This window comes from Cyprinodon tularosa, unplaced genomic scaffold (assembly GCF_016077235.1).
Source record: "Cyprinodon tularosa strain WSP-4 unplaced genomic scaffold, ASM1607723v1 ctg1276, whole genome shotgun sequence".
NCBI lineage: Eukaryota > Metazoa > Chordata > Actinopteri > Cyprinodontiformes > Cyprinodontidae > Cyprinodon > Cyprinodon tularosa.
The window spans coordinates 104,961-125,350 of NW_024038088.1; the positions used below are offsets into that span (position 1 = coordinate 104,961).

The window sequence follows — 20,390 nt, forward strand, 5'->3', positions numbered from 1 at the left end:
CTCATTTTCAGACTTTTAAAATGAAGATAAATTCATCACTTTGACACAGACTGACTGTTTAATAGCAACGGTAGATTAATTTAACTTAGAATAAATAAATAGATCCATCACATCGCAGAGTCATTATGAAGTCAATGTCTATAAATCAGGTAATATAATATATTATATAATCCATCATCAGTAATGAAAGTGAGGAAGCTAAATATTCCCTCATTTTGTCCGTCAGCACGGTGTCTCCTTTGTTTCATCGGCTTCATGTTCAGGATTTTAGTGGGAAAAGTTTTTTTTTTTATCTTTATTGGTTTTTTATATATTAAACATTTCAACAACGTTCAGAAAAATGACTTGTTTGCACATTTTGAGAATGAACACATGCCTTACATGTAGGGGACCTTTAAATAATAAACAATAAAGTTAAATTATTACTTATTTATGGATATATTACTTATAATACAACAAAAAACCAAACCCTATGTGTGTTTATAAAAAAAGGACATTTAAATATAAAATATAAAGAAAGTTAAAGAAAAAAAACAACAAAAAAAAAGAAAAGTATTCATATTTAGGACACAGTTGAAAATACCGTTACAGATAAATGAAAAATAACCAATCGATTTTATCCATTCAATTGTTCGCCTCGTTAATTCAATTCTATTCAGTTTATTTCTATAGCTCCAATTCACATCATGTCATCTCAGGTCACTTTATAGATCCAGATCATCCAGTCAGATTGATTCAAAGTTTTCTATCTAAGGAAAACCAGCTGATTGCATCGACTCATTGACTCTTCAGCAATCCCTCACACTAAGCATGCTTGTAGCGACAGTGGAGAGGAAAAACTCCCTTTGAACAGGAAGAAACCTCCAGCAGAACCAGGCTCAGTGTGAGCGCCCATCTGCTGAGGCCCACTGGGGTTCAAGGAGACAGAAGCAGACATAGAAAAAGAAGCATAGATACAAAAGGCAACTGTCAACCAGCTCCACAGGCGGCCCCCGTCCAGGAAACACACAGCCAGGCAGACGAGCTCCGAGCCAGCTCCCATGTCAGAGGATGAAGAGAGCACATCCAGTTAGTCACAGTCAGAGAAACAGGACTACACTGGAAAACAGGCCAAGCTCCAACATCTAGAAACAAAGGTGTTGATGGCAGCAGCACAGCTGATATTTCTCTCCAGGATGGAGTCACAGCCAAACAGGAACAGACCAGATGAAGCTACTATGAGAAAAAGCAGAGAGAGCAGAACGTTAGAGATTGAACTAACAGATTCTGCAGAGTGGGAGAATAGAGATAGAATGAAGCAGAATGATGAAAAAGGGGTCCCTATGTCCTCCAGCAGTCTAAGCCTATAGCAGCAGAACTACAGAGATAGATCAGGATAAAAATAATTCCTCCAATCGTCTCAGAAAAAGGCTGAGAATTGAAATAAAGTTCTGGTTGCCAGAAATTGGACTAAAAATATAAATCGAACCAATTTTATTTGAATTCAGGGGAGAATTTCCTCCCAAAAAACTCCGGGTTTTTTTCTCCATTTCAAACATAACAGGCAAGCGTTCTGCTGGCCTTCTGATGTTAATGGAACCAGTTAGCTTTGGTTTGAGCAGCAGAAAATGACTGAGAGTTGAAAGAATCAACGAGAAGAAGAGGAAGAAGTTAGACCAGAATAGGAGATTCTCTCACAAGATGGCGGAAGTTCAGGTAAGAAGGGCTTTCACATGCGCAGAGAGGCTGTCAGAACCCGATCCGTCCCGGAATCACGATCCGTCCCGGAGTCACGATCCGTCCTGGAGTCACGATCCGTCCCGGAATCACGATCCGTCCTGCACATGCGCGCAACGATACGCATCCGGGTTTCCATAAATAATGTAATTATGGTACTAAAATCACTTATTTCTGTCCTTAACTCTCTAAAGAATGCTAATTAACATCTCTAAAAATGTTTTTATGACCTTACTGATGCATTTTTTATGCTTTTTTCCATTTTCTGTGTTAAACAGCTTCTCTGACGTCATCATGTGAGACGATCAGAGCAGTAAATCTGATTAAACCATCTTTATCTGCATTCTAGTTGTTTCTTTCTATAGATTAACTATATAGCATCATGTTAACATGAGAGGAAAACATTAAACTATAAAAGACTAGATTTATGTTTAAATCTAAGGCCCCGTCCACACGAAGTCAAAACGAACACGAAACGCTAATATTTTCCAGAACGTTTGTCGTAAAGACGGAGACGTAAAATAAATGTGATCGTCCACACGAATGCATGAAAACGCTGCAAAATGTATGCCAGGCCTGTAAGTGGCGCTGTGGTGCCAAAGCAAAAATATGCGACGAAATGTTGGGCATGCGCACTAATATTTATACGTGGTTGCCCTGCGGGTCCATTTTGGTGGTTAAGTCAAATTCAGGTGCTGAACTATGTGGTCGATATTGCTCTGTTCTTCCTGGAGATATTCCAGAAGAAGAAGATTCTGTTGTAAGCCCGACAGCAGGGTGAGTAGCATGAGCAGCAACCATTCAACACAGTACGGCGCCATTGTTGTTGTGATACTGTGTCGCGCATGCGTGTTTAGAGGCGACGCTATGACGCATGCGTGTAAAAAAAAATATGCGGTTAGAGCGTAAAGATGGAAACGCGAAAACGGCGTTTCAGAATCTTCACACTCTGAAGGCTGAATAAAAAAAAGATGGTTTACAGACCCCCGAAACGCCGGCTTCGTGTGGATGAGAGGCTGGTTTGGTGAAACATTAGTGCGTTTAGGCCAGGGTTCGTCTTCGTGTGGACGGGGCCTAAAGCTGATAAAGTTAGCGCCTGGAAGTAGCGTAGCATCCCATTTCCTCTACAGATCAGGAACAGAGGATAAAACAGAAAGGATTTTAATTCATTTATTTTCTCAGGAAATAAATTATTAACCTTTAACACATTATAGTTTAGTACGTTCACTATTTTTGGGGAGAGAAAAACATCATTTAGGTCGTTTTACCAAAATAAAATCAAGGGCGACCTGGATGGATATCTGGAAATGAGCCGATGGCGCCGGATGGATGGTGCTTCTGGGACGGATGGGGTAGAGACAGAGCCTCTGTTCTGAAGAACCGAGAAGATCTGGTTGATATAATCAGAACCCAGCAGGGGGATGAGGTCACTGCAGCCACAGCCGCACAATCTGGCAGACAGCTGCGGCCCCCGCCGGCCCTGATGCAGGCGATGAATATTTGGAGCTCAGTGGACAAAGACGGAGCGAATTCTGTTCAGATGTCCCCTGGAGGACGCTCTGTCTTTATCTTTGACTCCATTTTATTTCATTCTTTCATGTTTCATATTAAATGGTTTGCTGCTGTCTGTTTGGACCTTTCTGAACATGTGCAGCAAATGGACTGATCCAATATGGTGGACACTGAAGGGGGGGGGCTGAGACACACTTAATATTATCAGCGTTCTGATGGCATTTTAGAGAAAAACATAATTAATGTGCAGAAATAAGGAATAGTTATATTAACAATTCATGGAAACAGAGTTTTTTGGGGCCCCCAGGAACTTGGGGCCCCCAGCAGCTGCCCAGTATTGCCTGATGGTAAATCTGCTTCATCAGATGCTTTACACCTAATTTTTTTAGATAAAGTTTCTGTTTTTCATTAAGAAAACTATTTTTTTTTTTTTTTTTTGTCTTCATAAAACCAGATTTCTTTGATCTCAGGACCGGAGCTTTTTATGTTGTCTGGTTCTGGTTCTGGTTCTGGTTCTGGTTCCGTCCTGCATGTTGATGGATCCGAGTCTTTTAATAAAGTGGATTCATGGAGAGCTGGAAAACCTGCTGACGTGTTGATGGTTCTGGCCCGGTTCAGTGGTTCTGGCTGCTTTCCATCAGCAGCAGCTTATCTCAGGCTGAAGGGCCTCTGAGTGTCTGTCCTCAGCGGCGCGGCGTGCAGCGACGCCTTCCTGCCGCGGCGGTCCGAGTGCTGACAGGCTGAGGGTCCAGAAGAGCCATGAAGATGAGGGAAGAGATGCTGAACCAGCTGGACTCTGGTTCTGAGCAGATTACAGCTTCGGTCTCCAACACGTCCTCACCTTCCTGACTGCTGGGAACTCCTCCTCTGAGCGGCACAGAAACAGGTCCGGGTCCGGGGAGAATGTTATGACCAACCGGATCAGGACCAGCAGCACAACCAGGTGGAGGAACAGAAATATTCCCTTCTGGACCTCTGGTTCTGAGCCTGGTTCTGGACCTCTGGTTCTGAGCCTGGTTCTGAACCTCTGGTTCTGAGCCTGGTTCTGGTCCTCTGGTTCTGAGCCTGGTTCTGGACCTCTGGTTCTGGACCCCTGGTTCTGGACCTCTGGTTCTGGACCCCTGGTTCTGAACCTCTGGTTCTGGGATTCTCTGCTTCCTAGATAAAGGTTCTAGCAGATGAAGTCCAAACTCAATAAAACAGAAAACCAAGAGCTTGATTCTGGTTCTGTTTCCATGACTCTGGGTCAGAATTCGACCCGTTCGGTCATCCTGACCCCCTCTGGGTTTCCGCCTGGTTCTGTCATCGGTTCTGACAGGAAAATCCAACAGATTCAAGCAAAGGAAGAGAAAAAAATCGACCCGTTCGGAGAAGTTCTGGTTCGTTCCCTGAAATTGGATCCTGATGAAGGTCCGAACGCTCTGAAGACGGAGCTGCAGGTTGTTCTGATCCGACTGCAGCAGAAATCAGACAAACACTAGAACAGAACCGTCCTCTGGTGCCGTTTGGACTTTCAGCAGCTTGGATCAGAATTTTCCTGAATTTAGCAGAAAGGTCAGAGGTCAAAGCAGATAAACACCTCCACCATCATCCAGATGATACCAGAACCTCAGAGAAGTTCTGCAGAAGGATTAACCATCAGGGTCCATGTGATTAAAGTTCTGAAAGGTTTGGACTCGTCTCCATGATGTTCTGGGATCTGTGCGGCCATCCTGGCCTCGGATTCTGGACTTCCTGTGGCGGTCCGGACCGCAGGAGGTCCGAGGCGCCGTGCGGACGGTCAGGCGGCGAGCAGAACAGCTCGGCACACGCGGCTCTCTGCCTCTGGCTACAAAACGATTTCCAAGTCACAACGTAGTTTGGATCTAGAACCACATCGGACTCAGTGTTCTGCTTTTTTTGGTTTTTTGAATATATAATATTTACTCAAATACAAAAATAATAAAGGATTAGAGAATTAAAGTTTGTATTAGCTTTATAAATGTGGCAGAGTGCAGCAGGGCAGGAGGGATTCAAACCTTAGCTGAAGCTCATTTCCAGCTAGCTAATTGAAGCTAATTTCCAGCTAGCTAATTGAAGCTAATTTCCAGCTAGCTAATTGAAGCTAATTTCCAGCTAGCTATCCATCCATCCATCCATCTTCCTCCGCTTATCCGGGGTCGGGTCGCTGGGGCAGCAGCTTAAGAAGGGAGGCCCAGACTTCCCTCTCCCCAGCCACTTCTTCCAGCTCTTCAGGAGGAACCCCAAGGCGTTCCCAGGCCAGCTGAGAAACATAGTCTCTCCAGCGTGTCCTGGGTCTTCCCCTGGGCCTCCCCCCGGTGGGACGTGCCCGGAACACCTCACCAGGGAGGCGTCCAGGAGGCATCCTAAACAGATGCCCAAGCCACCTCAACTGGCTCCTCTCGACGTGGAGGAGCAGTGGCTCTACTCCGAGTCCCTCCCGGATGACCGAGCTTCTCACCCTATCTCTAAGGGAGAGCCCAGTCACCCTACGGAGGAAACCCATTTCGGCCGCTTGTATCCGCGATCTCGTTCTTTCGGTCATGACCCAGAGTTCATGACCATAGATGAGGGTAGGAACGTAGATCGACCGGTAAATCGAGAGCTTCGCTTTTTGACTCAGCTCTCTCTTCACCACGACGGACCGGTACAGCGCCCGCTTCACGGCAGACGCTGCACCAATCCGCCTGTCGATCTCCCGCTCCCTTCTTCACTCATTCGTGAACAAGATCCCAAGATACTTAAACTCCTCCACTTGGGGCAGGACACCCCCCCTGACCCGGAGAAGGCACTCTACCCTTTTCCGGCTCAAGACCATGGCCTCGGATTTGGAGGCACTGATCCTCATCCCGGCCGCTTCACACTCGGCTGCGAACCGATCCAGCGAGAGCTGCAGATCACGACTTGATGAAGCCAACAGGACCACATCATCTGCAAAAAGCAGAGACGCAATCCTAAGGCCACCAAAAACGGATCCCCTCAACACCTTGGCTGCGCCTAGAAATTCTGTCCATGAAGGTAATGAACAGAATCGGTGACAAAGGGCCGCCCTGGCGGAGTCCAACTCTCACCGGAAATGAGCCTGACTTACTGCCGGCAATGCGGACCAGACTCTGACACCGGTCATACAGGGACCTGACAGCCCGTATCAAAGGGCCCGGCACCCCGTACTCCCGGAGAACCCCCCACAGGGCCCCCCGAGGGACACGGTCGAACGCCTTCTCCAAGTCCACAAAGCACATGTAGACTGGTTGGGCGAACTCCCATGCACCTTCCAGGACCCTGCTGAGGGTGTAGAGCTGGTCCAGCGTTCCACGACCAGGACGGAAACCACACTGCTCTTCCTGAATCCGAGGTTCGACTATCCGACGGACCCTCCTCTCCAGCACCCCCGAATAGACCTTGCCGGGGAGGCTTAAGAGTGTGACTCCCCTGTAATTGAAGCACACCCTCCGGTCCCCCTTTTTGAATAGGGGGACCACCACCCCAGTCTGCCAATCCAGGGGGACTGCCCCCGATGTCCATGCAATGTTGAAGAGTCGTGTCAGCCAACACAACCCCACAACATCCAGGACCTTGAGGAACCTCGGGCGGATCTCATCCACCCCCGGGGCCCTGCCACCGAGGAGCTTTTTAACCACCTCGGCGACCTCGCCCACAGAGATTGGAGAGCCCAGCCCAGAGTCCCCAGGCCCAGCTTCCTCAATGGAAGACATGTTGGTGGGATTGAGGAGGTCTTCGAAGTATTCCGCCCACCGACCCACAACGTCCCGAGTCGAGGTCAGCAGCACACCATCCCCACTATAAACAGTGTTGGTGCTGCACTGCTTCCCCCTCTTGAGACGCCGGATGGCGGACCAGGAGGGGGAAGCTAGCTAATTTAAGCTAATTTCCAGCTTGCTAATTGAAGCTGATTTCCAGCTAGCAAATTGAAGCTAATTTCCAGCTAGCAAATTGAAGCTAATTTCCAGCTAGCTAATTGAAGCTAATTTCCAGCTAGCTAATTGAAGCTAATTTCCAGCTAGCTAATTGAAGCTAATTTCCAGCTAGCTAATTAAAGCTAATTTCCAGCTAGCTAATTGAAGCTAATTTCCAGCTAGCTAATTGAAGCTAATTTCCAGCTAGCTAATTGAAGCTAATTTCCAGCTATCTAATTAAAGCTAATTTCCAGCTAGCTAATTGAAGCTAATTTCCAGCTAGCTAATTGAAGCTAATTTCCAGCTAGCTAATTGAAGCTAATTTCCAGTTAGCTAATTAGAAAAGGGATTAATTACCAGGCTGAGCTTTAAAATTCAGTAATTTAGCTCAATTTATTTATTAACATTATTCAATTTATTAACATTCAGCTCTTTTTTCTAACATTTAGGGGCAACTGAATAAAAAGGTTAAATTTATATTGAAATGTTATCTAAATTCATATAGAAAATCTATTTATAGGGTACCTCAAATATCTATATACGAAACATATAATTATATATATCAATTTCAATTCTATATCTTAGATCTGAATCATAAAACTGAAATCTTTTGAAGATAAGCTAACTAACCACACCCCTTTAACATATGTATGTATGTATTTATATATGGTAAAATTCACTAAAAGTGATAAAGTGTCTAAAAGAGAGAAATGTGAAGATGTAAAACTTTTGGTTGATTTCCTGTCAGGACCGTAAAGGCCGAGCCGGTTTTCTTTCTCCCATCTCCTCAGTCAGGATGCAGATCCTCAGCTCGCTGTCAGAGAGCTGGACGGGGGGGCGGAGCCTCTCGGCCCAGCAGCCTGGGAACGCAGCGTCTGCAGACATGTTTGTGTTGCTGCTTCATTACATCCTGGTTACTCCAGCGTGAGATCAGCAGGCGTGAAAAGACAGACGCTGCTGCTCCGTCTCACACGGCGATTGGGTTTCAGTGATCAGAGCCGGCGGCTGTGGGAAAGTCTCTCTGTCTCAACCCCTCCCCACCCACCCACACCCACACCCCTCCATACATGAAACCTTCTGCAGACCTCAGAACCTGAAGGATGAGTCTGATCAGAACTTCAGTCAGAAACGTCTCCACTGCGTCCACAAACACAACAAACATCAGGAAGCTTCTAGTTAACCAGACCCAGAGAAACCGAACTGCTGTGAAGATCCAGAACCAGCTGGAGGTATAAGCAAAGCCAGATTACTTCAAAGATCTCCTGAAAGGCCACTCAGAGAGGAAGAAGCCATCTCCGTCCTCAGCAGCGGTGCAGAGGTTCTGATGCAGGAGGGACTGGTTCACTTCACCGAACCAGTGGAGTCACGAGGACAGAACATCAGAAAAAATCTGAATCTGAGACGAGGACAGCCTGAGACGAGGACAGTCTGAGATTAGGACAGTCTGAGATGAGGACAGCCTGAGATTAGGACAGTCTGAGATTAGGACAATCTGAGACGAGGACAGTCTGAGATTAGGACAGCCTGAGATTAGGATAGTCTGAGACGAGGACAGCCTGAGACTAGGACAGTCTGAGATGAGGACAGCCTGAGATGAGGACAGCCTGAGATGAGGACAGTCTGAGATTAGGACAGCCTGAGATTAGGACAGTCTGAGATTAGGACAGTCTGAGATGAGGACAGCCTGAGATGAGGACAGTCTGAGATTAGGACAGCCTGAGATTAGGACAGCCTGAGATTAGGACAGCCTGAGATTAGGACAGTCTGAGATGAGGACAGCCTGAGATGAGGACAGTCTGAGATTAGGACAGCCTGAGATTAGGATAGTCTGAGATTAGGATAATCTGAGACGAGGACAGACTGAGATTAGGACAATCTGAGACGAGGACAGTCTGAGATTAGGACAGTCTGAGATGAGGACAGCCTGAGATGAGGACAGTCTGAGATTAGGACAGCCTGAGATTAGGATAGTCTGAGATTAGGATAATCTGAGACGAGGACAGACTGAGATTAGGACAGTCTGAGATTAGGACAGTCTGAGATGAGGACAGCCTGAGATTAGGAAAGTCTGAGATTAGGACAGCCTGAGATTAGGATAGTCTGAGATTAGGATAATCTGAGACGAGGACAGACTGAGATTAGGACAGTCTGAGATTAGGACAGTCTGAGATTAGGACAGCCTGAGATTAGGAAAGTCTGAGATTAGGACAATCTGAGACGAGGACAGTCTGAGATTAGGACAGTCTGAGATGAGGACAGCCTGAGATGAGGACAGTCTGAGATTAGGACAGCCTGAGATTAGGATAGTCTGAGATTAGGACAATCTGAGACGAGGACAGCCTGAGATTAGGACAGTCTGAGATTAGGACAATCTGAGACGAGGACAGTCTGAGATTAGGACAGCCTGAGATTAGGATAGTCTGAGATTAGGACAATCTGAGACGAGGACAGCCTGAGATTAGGACAGTCTGAGATTAGGACAGCCTGAGATTAGGACAGTCTGAGATTAGGACAGTCTGAGACGAGGACAGTCTGAGATTAGGACAGCCTGAGATTAGGACAGCCTAAAATTAGGACAGTCTGAGATTAGGACAGCCTGAGATTAGGATAGTCTGAGATTAGGACAGCCTGAGATTAGGATAGTCTGAGATTAGGACAGCCTGAGACGAGGAGAGTCTGAGATTAGGACAGCCTGAGATTAGGACAGCCTCAGATTAGGACAGTCTGAGATTAGGACAGCCTGAGACGAGGACAGTCTGAGATTAGGACAGCCTGAGATTAGGACAGCCTGAGATTAGGATAGTCTGAGATTAGGACAGCCTGAGACGAGGACAGTCTGAGATTAGGACAGCCTGAGATTAGGACAGCCTGAGATTAGGACAGCCTGAGACGAGGACAGTCTGAGATTAGGACAGCCTGAGATTAGGACAGCCTGAGATTAGGACAGCCTGAGACGAGGACAGTCTGAGATTAGGACAGCCTGAGATTAGGATAGTCTGAGATTAGGACAGCCTGAGACGAGGACAGTCTGAGATTAGGACAGCCTGAGATTAGGACAGCCTGAGATTAGGATAGTCTGAGATTAGGACAGCCTGAGACGAGGACAGTCTGAGATTAGGACAGCCTGAGATTAGGACAGCCTGAGATTAGGACAGCCTGAGACGTTATGGTTTGATAAAGAGAACCTTTATATTGAAGCCAGAATGATTTGACATTTAAATCTGATTTTTCTGCAACTTTAAATAATTCCTGGATCCGTTTCTGATTCACCAAAATTTAATGGATTGTTCTTTAGAAAAAAAAAATGTAATCTGTTCATAACTTTTCTGGTTAGTTAAAAAGCAGAGAGGAAGAGGAGGAAGAGGAGCGATTCTTCACTAGGAGGGGTCCTAACCTCCCCCCATCTAGTAGCAGAGCATCAGCTGCAGGCAGAACCTGAACCTCCATCTGATGCAGTGACAGAGCAGAACCTGCTGGTCACACCTTCAACCCTCATTCCAGCGCGCGCTTCTAGCACGCGCGCGCGGCCACCCAGAACCGCGACCGCTGACAGTCAGCGCGTGCACGTGGCTCCGTGGGAAAGCAGGGAATGAGGAGGAAGAGGAGGAGGAAGAGGAGGAGGCAGGGCGGCCATCATCCAGCCTGCAGCCGAACATGCAGCCACCTGCTGCGGCTCCACGGATCCCAGAGAGAAGATTCCTGAATTTCCATCATTTCCTGCTTCTGGAGAACCTTCTTCCTGCAGACCTTGGATCAGCTGAAGGAGCAGCAAGTGGAACCTCCTCCTCCTCCTCCTGCTGCTGAGGGGCTCCCCCCCCCAGCAGCCTCCCCATGAAGCGGCCCTGTGAGGACAGCAGCTCTGCGGGGAGTTTGGGTTTGGAAAGGTTTCATCCGGGGTGAGAAGAACCAGGAGCTCAGATCAGTTTATCTAAAACTTTCAAAACAAAACAAATATATATATAAATAGATTTTAATTTAACCAAACAAAAAAAGCATTTAATTATTTATTAAAATGAAAAAGATTTCCGCTGCAGGTTCATTAATTTACTGATGCATTAAAGGTTTCATCTAAATCAAGGTTCAAAATGTTTTTATCAGGAATATTTAGAAATTAATCAGTAAAATTAGTTTAAAATGTAAACAGATCGACTGTAAAAAGCAGCTTTGATCCTTCCTCTACTTTTATTTTCTTTTTTCTCTGTGGATTAGAGATTAAATGACGGATTACCAGGGCCAAGTTAGAGATATTTTTTAGTCATCAAACATCAGCCTGTTTCAGATAGAAAGCTTGGAGCTCCGCCCAGCAGATGACGTCAGAGCAGCTCCACCAATCAGCAACCAGTTTGATGCTGCTAAAAGATTTCCTGATTTGTCAAACTGATGCTATAACTTCACATGATGCTCCACATTCCTCATATTCTGGGAAGAGTTGTTATAAAATATAAATTTATTCTCATAATTTTAGGATTTTATTATTAAAAATAATTCTCCAGCATAGAAAGTGACCCTTTGACTGAAATCTGTTTATTAGTCAGAGAAACTATTATGAAACCAATCCTGTAAATTCAGATCAAATTATTCTTTTTAATTAATTTATGTGTAAATTATTCAGAGTTTTAGATGTTTGCTCAAGTTAAACTTCAGAGTTTGGGCATTTTAGGGATTTAGAACCGAAATAAATAAGTTTCCTAGTTTTGAAGGTTTTCGTGTCTCTGATCATGTTGAGCGTAAAACGTATGGAGTCAGAAAGCGCTCAAAATGTTTGTAAATTTCTAAATCTTTTTTGAGACTGAAAAAATAAAAGTTGAAACAGAAAAAATAGAAGTGGATATTTAATGTCAAATTTTTACCTTATGTTTTTACCTTATAAAGAAGGAAACTTAAAAAAATAAGAATTGAATCTAGATTCAGTTTAGGATTTTTTTCAAGCTGAGGGGAAGAATTTAGATTAAAATATTTTATTTATTTTTTTGCTTTTTTGTTTCTCAGATTATAAGGTAAAAATTGGGCATTAAATGTCAACTTATATTTTTCTGTTTCAACTTTTATTCTTTCAGTTTCAACTAAGATATAAGTTTACAAACATTTTGACCCTTTCTGACTCCATAGGAACGCTTCAAATTGCAGACGAGGTTGATTCTGCTGGAGGACGGAAAGCATTGAGGGACATTCTCAGCTCTCAGCTCATCAGGCTGGAGGGAAAAAGCTCAGTGGGTTTTTTTTTCAGTGAAATCAGCAGCAGAGCAGATTTTAGGTTTTAGCAGAGAAACAGAAACATTTTTCTCTTTGAGGTGAAAGCAGGAAGGTCGGCCATGCTGGAAACAGCTGGAGGAAGAGGATTCATTCCTTCCTCTGAGACCCACAATAAACTTTGAAGAGGATTTTATAGAGAAAAAAAGCTTTGATGAACTCAAATATCTGCTTGATTTTGTTATGGAGAGAATTTTGTTCCATTCTTGGTTTTATAAACAGATATTCAAAAAAGGAAATCTGCAAATTTTAAAAAACTTATTAATAAAAACAAATTTTTAGACTAACTTTTAGTATTTTTTTTTCAGATTTTGTTTTTTTTCAAATCATTTTTATTTTTCATATTTACAGATTTTATATTTTCAATATTTTCTTTAGTCTTTTTTTCAAAAGAAGTTTTCACATTTTTGTATTTAAAAAATATATTTTTTTAATAAACTCAATCAATGAATCTGTGGTAAATTTATTCAGAATATTTCTTCATCGTCGGCTGAACAAGTTGAACAGATGGAGGCTGTTTGTTTGATAAATGCAAAATTTATGGATGTTATAGAAATAAGACTAAAATAAAAAATAACTTTGATATCAGAGTTTATCGTTAATAGATATAACAGAACTCTGAAAGTTTATTTCTCTTTTATTCTGTATTTTCCATCAAAAAGTTGCCGGACACAAACATAACGCATTGGTTCAGTTCCTGACAGGATGTCCAGAAGACTTTTAGCCCCGCCCATCATTGCTGCCATAAGCCCCGCCCACATTCGTATAAATAATTGATTTGATAAAAGCTATTTAAACAGAAATAGGTAAAAATGAAAATATAAAATCTGGAAAACAAAGTTTAAAAAATAAAATCTGAAAAATACATTAAAATAAATGTGAATTTAAAAAAAGTTCAGTTACCTTTAGAATTTTTTCTCTTGTTGTTTAAAGTTTCATTTCTGAGTTGAATTTTTTTCAAATTTCCATTTATAAAATGTTTTTACTTTCCTGCAACAATAGTGGAGCAGAATTCTCTCCATACGGGTGTCAGGGTTTGGTTGAGAGGTCAGGAGGTCAGAGGAGAGATGAAGATATGATTGAATAACTGAGGCAAAAAATCCATAAATAAATGGAACCAAAAAAAGAGAAAACTTTATGGGAAAATTCACGTTGGAACCAGAAAAAGACGAGGAACCAGCGCAGAAAATAGGAAATAAACCAATAAAACTAGAAAAACTTGGATCAAAGGGAAACTGAAAGAAAACGTTGGAGAGCCTTGGTGAGTTCGAGTCCCGCTCCCACAGCCTGCCACTCTGGGTCCCTGAGCAAGACCTTTAACCCCACCCTGCTCCCCGGGCGCCGCACAATGGCCGCCCACTGCTCCCCAGGGGGAGGAGTTAGATGCAGAGGGTTCATTTGGTTGCTCTGTGCTGCTGACAGTGGAACTAATATTGTTGATATTTCTGAGGCCTGAAGCAGAACCACAGGCTGGGATCTGAATATGTCCTAAAATGGCCACCGTACAGATGGACCACCTGATGTTTTCTCCCTCCCCGTCTCCTCAGACACTCCAGCAGATGTGGATCTCCAACGACGCGCCCTCAGGCGACGGCGAGGAGGAGACGCAGAGGGGTAGGTGGAGCCTATGAGCTCAGAGCAGGGGGGGTCTGAAGCTTCTTCCTGTCGGTTCCAGATTATCGAGAAGAGGCGGCGAGATCGGATCAACAGCAGCCGGATGGAGCTCCGCCTCCTCCTCCCTACAGCCTGGGAGAAGCAGGTGAGCTCCTCCCAGCACCTCCTGCTCCTTCCTGCTGGATTTATTCCTCCTCATGGAGAATAAAGACTGGGCTTAATTTAAGGCTCAGACTAAAAGGTTCCAGATTATTGATCTCAGATTATCTCAGGAATCCCAGAAAGAACAAAGGATTATCAACAGCATCATCAGAACCCATCAACTCTGGACCGGATCAAGACCAGGACCGACCCAGAACCGGGACCGACCCAGAACCGATACCGACCCGGGACCAAACTAAAACCGGGACCGACCCAGGACCGGTACACCGACCCAGGACCAATACCGACCTGGGACCGAACCAAGACCAGGACCGACCCAGAACCGATACCAACCCGGGACCGAACCAGAACCGATACCGACCCAGGACCAATACCGACCCGGGACCGAACCAAGACCAGGACCGAACCAGAACCGATACCGACCCAGAACCGATACCGACCCGGGACCAAACTAAAACCGGGACCGACCCAGGACCGGTACACCGACCCAGGACCAATACCGATCTGGGACCGAACCAAGACCAGGACCGACCCAGAACCGATACCGACCCGGGACCGAACCAAGACCAGGACCGAACCAGAACCGATACCGACCCAGAACCGATACCGACCCGGGACCAAACTAAAACCGGGACCGACCCAGGACCGGTACACCGACCCAGGACCAATACCGACCCGGGACCAATACCGACCCCGGACCAATACCGACCCGGGACCAATACCGACCCCGGACCAATACCGACCCAGGACCAATACCGACCCGGGACCGAACCAAGACCAGGACCGACCCAGAACCGATACCGACCCGGGACAGAACCAGAACCGATACCGACCCAGGACCGATACCGACCCGGGACCGAACCAAGACCAGGACCGACCCAGAACCGATACCGACCCGGGACAGAACCAGAACCGATACCGACCCAGGACCGATACCGACCCGGGACCGAACCAAGACCAGGACCGACCCAGAACCGATACCGACCCGGGACAGAACCAGAACCGATACCGACCCAGGACCGATACCGACCCGGGACCGAACCAGAACCGATACCGACCCAGGACCGAACCAAGACCAGGACCGAACCAGAACCGATACCGACCGAGAACCGATACCGACCCGGGACCGACCCAGGACTGGTATACCGACCCCGGACCAATACCGACCCGGGACCAATACCGACCCGGGACCAATACCGACCCGGGACCAATACCGACCCGGGACCAATACCGACCCGGGACCAATACCGACCCGGGACCAATACCGACCCCGGACCAATACCGACCCGGGACCAATACCGACCCGGGACCAATACCGACCCGGGACCGAACCAGAACCGATACCGACCCGGGACCAATACCGACCCCGGACCAATACCGACCCCGGACCAATACCGACCCCGGACCAATACCGACCCGGGACCGAACCAGAACCGATACCGACCCGGGACCAATACCGACCCGGGACCAATACCGACCCCGGACCAATACCGACCCGGGACCAATACCGACCCGGGACCAATACCGACCCCGGACCAATACCGACCCGGGACCAATACCGACCCCGGACCAATACCGACCCGGGACCAATACCGACCCCGGACCAATACCGACCCGGGACCAATACAGACCCCGGACCAATACCGACCCCGGACCAATACCGACCCGGGACCAATACCGACCCGGGACCGAACCAGAACCGATAACGACCCGGGACCAATACCGACCCCGGACCAATACCGACCCCGGACCAATACCGACCCGGGACCGAACCAGAACCGTTACCGACCCGGGACCAATACCGACCCGGGACCAATACCGACCCCGGACCAATACCGACCCGGGACCAATACCGACCCCGGACCAATACCGACCCGGGACCAATACCGACCCCGGACCAATACCGACCCGGGACCAATACCGACCCCGGACCAATACCGACCCGGGACCAATACCGACCCGGGACCAATACCGACCCCGGACCAATACCGACCCCGGACCAATACCGACCCGGGACCGAACCAGAACCGTTACCGACCCGGGACCAATACCGACCCGGGACCAATACCGACCCCGGACCAATACCGACCCGGGACCAATACCGACCCCGGACCAATACCGACCCGGGACCAATACCGACCCCGGACCAATACCGACCCGGGACCAATACCGACCCGGGACCAATACCGACCCCGGACCAATACCGACCCGGGACCAATACCGACCCCGGACCAATACCGACCCCGGACCAATACCGACCCCGGACCAATACCGACCCGGGACCAATACCGACCCGGGACCGAACCAGAACCGATAACGACCCGGGACCAATACCGACCCCGGACCAATACCGACCCCGGACCAATACCGACCCGGGACCGAACCAGAACCGATACCGACCCGGGACCAATACCGACCCGGGACCAATACCGACCCCGGACCAATACCGACCCGGGACCAATACCGACCCCGGACCAATACCGACCCGGGACCAATACCGACCCCGGACCAATACCGACCCGGGACCAATACCGACCCGGGACCAATACCGACCCCGGACCAATACCGACCCGGGACCAATACCGACCCCGGACCAATACCGACCCCGGACCAATACCGACCCGGGACCAATACCGACCCGGGACCGAACCAGAACCGATACCGACCCGGGACCAATACCGACCCCGGACCAATACCGACCCGGGACCAATACCGACCCAGAACCGGTACAGACTCCTGACCAAACCAGAACCAATGCTGACCCCATAAAAACAGGGGAAGCTTTGACCTGAGGGGGGGGTGGACAGCAGAGAGCTGCTGAAGGTCCTCAGGTTGGATCAGAACCAGGACCAATGCAGGAGATGAAGGATGAGTTTAGCATTCATTCCTGAGAGGCGACTAAAGATGGCGGACAGCAGGTGATTAACGGCGTTCTCGGCTGCTTCCTGCAGGGTTCTGCTAAACTGGAGAAGGCGGAGCTCCTCCAGATGACCGTGGACCATCTGAAGATGCTGCAGGCGGCGGGAGGGAAAGGTAACCACCTGGTCACTGGGAGCCGCCTCCCTATGAGGCAGGAAGTGACATCAGCTGCTTCTGCTCCTCAGGTCCCCTGGACGCCCGCGCTCTGGCCATGGACTTCCTGTCTGTGGGTTTCAGGGAGTGCGTGGCGGAGGTTTCCTGCTACCTGAGCACCGTGGAGGCCCTGGACTCCTCTGACCCGCTGCGCTGCCGCCTCCTCTCCCACCTCAGCTCCTGCGCCTCCCACCGCCTGCAGCCTCAGAGGCTCCTCCCCCCACACTGGGCGGTGGCGGCGCCGCCGTACAGACTGAGCGCGCTGCCAGATGGTGGCGCCCCCCAGAGGCTGGTGGAGCAGCACCTCCTGACCTCCTCCCTGCTGCTCCCCTGCACCTCCACCCCGCTCTCTGCCTCCATCTTCTCCTTCCCCTTCCTCCCTCCTGCTTCTGGAACTTTCAGTTCATCCAGAACCGGACCAGGTTCTAACAGCTTCTCCCTGTAGACGGATCCGAACCCAGATCCTTCAGAACCGGTCCAGCTGCTGCCTTTAATAATAAAGTCTGTGGATCAACCGGAACCTGGAACGGATCCGTCGTTTCTTTCATTGTTTGATTTAAAACAGTTTCATTTCTGTGGAAATGAGACCTGAAGTCATCATGAAGGCAGGAGGTTCTGGTTCTTAGCGGTTCTAGCTGCTGTGCTCCCAGAACCTCTGAGTTCTGCTCTCAGACCTCCTGAAGGGTCCAGGTCCGGTCTGCAGATCCTCAGCATATAGAATCCTCTCCTTGGACCAGAACCAAATGTGCAGAGACCGGTTGGTTCTGGTGGACCCAGAACAGAAGCAGAAAGAGTTCAGCAAACATTGCAGCAGTTAAGGGTGTGAGTACTTATGCTCTGGTTCTGGTCCAACAGGACCCAGAAGGTTCTGTTGGACCAGAACTCAGAAGGTTCTGGTCCAAAAGGACCTACCAGGTTCTGGTCCAACAGGACCCAGCAGGTTCTGGTCCAACAGGACCCGACAGGTTCTGGTCCAACAGGACCCAGAAGGTTCTGTTGGACCAGAACTCAGAAGGTTCTGGTCCAAAAGGACCTACCAGGTTCTGGTCCAACAGGACCCACCAGGTTCTGGTCCAACAGGAGCCGACAGGTTCTGGTCCAACAGGACCCAGCAGGTTCTGGTCCAACAGGACCCAGAAGGTTCTGGTCCAACAGGACCCAGAAGGTTCTGTTGGACCAGAACTCAGAAGGTTCTGGTCCAAAAGGACCTACCAGGTTCTGGTCCAACAGGACCCAGCAGGTTCTGGTCCAACAGGACCCGACAGGTTCTGGTCCAACAGGACCCAGAAGGTTCTGTTGGACCACAACTCAGAAGGTTCTGGTCAACAGGACCCAGCAGGTTCTGGTCAACAGGACCCAGAAGGTTCTGGTCAACAGGACCCAGCAGGTTCTGGTCAACAGGACCCAGAAGGTTCTGGTCCAATAGGACCCACCAGGTTCTGGTCCAACAGGACCCAGCAGGTTCTGGTCCAACAGGACCCAGAAGGTTCTGTTGGACCAGAACTCAGAAGGTTCTGGTCCAATAGGACCCACCAGGTTCTGGTCCAATAGGACCCACCAGGTTCTGGTCCAATAGGACCCACCAGGTTCTGGTCAACAGGACCCAGAAGGTTCTGGTCCAATAGGACCCACCAGGTTCTGGTCCAACAGGACCCAGCAGGTTCTGGTCCAACAGGACCCAGAAGGTTCTGTTGGACCAGAACTCAGAAGGTTCTGGTCAACAGGACCCAGAAGGTTCTGGTCCAATAGGACCCACCAGGTTCTGGTCCAACAGGACCCAGAAGGTTCTGTTGGACCAGAACTCAGAAGGTTCTGGTCCAATAGGACCTACCAGGTTCTGGTCAACAGGACCCAGCAGGTTCTGGTCAACAGGACCCAGAAGGTTCTGGTCCAATAGGACCTACCAGGTTCTGGTCAACAGGACCCAGCAGGTTCTGGTCCAACAGGACCCAGAAGGTTCTGTTGGACCAGAACTCAGAAGGTTCTGGTCCAATAGGAACTACCAGGTTCTGGTCAACAGGACCCAGCAGGTTCTGGTCAACAGGACCCAGAAGGTTCTGGTCCAATAGGACCCACCAGGTTCTGGTCCAACAGGACCTAGAAGGTTCTGGTCCAACAGGACCTACCAGGTTCTGGTCCAACAGGACCCAGAAGGTTCTGTTGGACCAGAACTCAGAAGGTTCTGGTCCAATAGGAACTACCAGGTTCTGGTCAACAGGACCCAGCAGGTTCTGGTCAACAGGACCCAGCAGGTTCTGGTCCAACAGGACCCAGAAGGTTCTGTTGGACCAGAACTCAGAAGGTTCTGGTCCAATAGGAACTACCAGGTTCTGGTCAACAGGACCCAGCAGGTTCTGGTCAACAGGACCCAGAAGGTTCTGGTCCAATAGGACCCACCAGGTTCTGGTCCAACAGGACCTAGAAGGTTCTGGTCCAACAGGACCTACCAGGTTCTGGTCCAACAGGACCCAGAAGGTTCTGTTGGACCAGAACTCAGAAGGTTCTGGTCCAATAGGAACTACCAGGTTCTGGTCAACAGGACCCAGCAGGTTCTGGTCAACAGGACCCAGAAGGTTCTGGTCCAATAGGACCCACCAGGTTCTGGTCCAACAGGACCTAGAAGGTTCTGGTCCAATAGGACCCACCAGGTTCTGGTCCAACAGGACCCAGAAGGTTCTGGTCTGAAAATAAGTAAAACCAGAACCAGAACCAGAACCTGAAACAGAGACCAGAACCAGGGATTGGTTCTGGTCTCTGTTTCAGGTTCTGGTTCATCCCAGCGCTGCTCTAACCCTCCAGAGGCAGAAAAAGAAAGGAAATAACAAACCATCAGTTCAGGGGTTTGAGAAAATATGGGAATCAGGAAATTATCTATAAACCAAACTGAACGATTGTTTTTCTACTTCAAAAACCTTTAGATTTTAAAATGGAAAAATGTTTTATTCTTTTTTTATATTTTTTTTTCTTTAAAAAATTCAATGTATATCATGGATTATTTTATTTCAGAGTTAAATTCTGTTTAAAGTAACAGATAATTATTAAAACTGGATCTTTACTGGTTGATGGTTTTTAATTGGTTAAACTCGACCTAAATCCTGACCCAGACTCTGCATCACGCTGATAAAACCAATACTGCAGATTTTCTCC

General features: G+C 48.1%; 1 protein-coding gene across 1 annotated transcript; it reads left to right on the forward strand.

The window, feature by feature from the left end:
* Window positions 1-7,941: 7,941 nt before the first annotated feature.
* On the forward strand, window positions 7,942-17,770 carry hey2 (hes-related family bHLH transcription factor with YRPW motif 2). Its single transcript, XM_038276817.1, has 5 exons — window positions 7,942-8,069; window positions 13,943-14,009; window positions 14,071-14,154; window positions 17,123-17,204; window positions 17,276-17,770. The coding sequence occupies exons 1-5, from the start codon at window positions 7,942-7,944 to the stop codon at window positions 17,686-17,688; spliced, it is 774 nt and encodes a 257-aa protein (XP_038132745.1). The 3' UTR covers window positions 17,689-17,770.
* The last annotated feature ends 2,620 nt before the right edge of the window (window positions 17,771-20,390 follow it).

What these genes read in the sequence shown, in the direction of transcription:
- hey2 (XM_038276817.1), top strand. Translation starts at nt 7,942, where the DNA reads ATGCAGATCCTCAGCTCGCTGTCAGAGAGCTGGACGGGGGGGCGGAGC. An exon ending in TACATCCTGGTTACTCCAGC is followed by an intron (nt 8,070 to 13,942) that starts GTGAGATCAGCA and finishes CCGTCTCCTCAG; the next exon opens with ACACTCCAGCAGATGTGGAT. An exon ending in CTACAGCCTGGGAGAAGCAG is followed by an intron (nt 14,155 to 17,122) that starts GTGAGCTCCTCC and finishes TGCTTCCTGCAG; the next exon opens with GGTTCTGCTAAACTGGAGAA.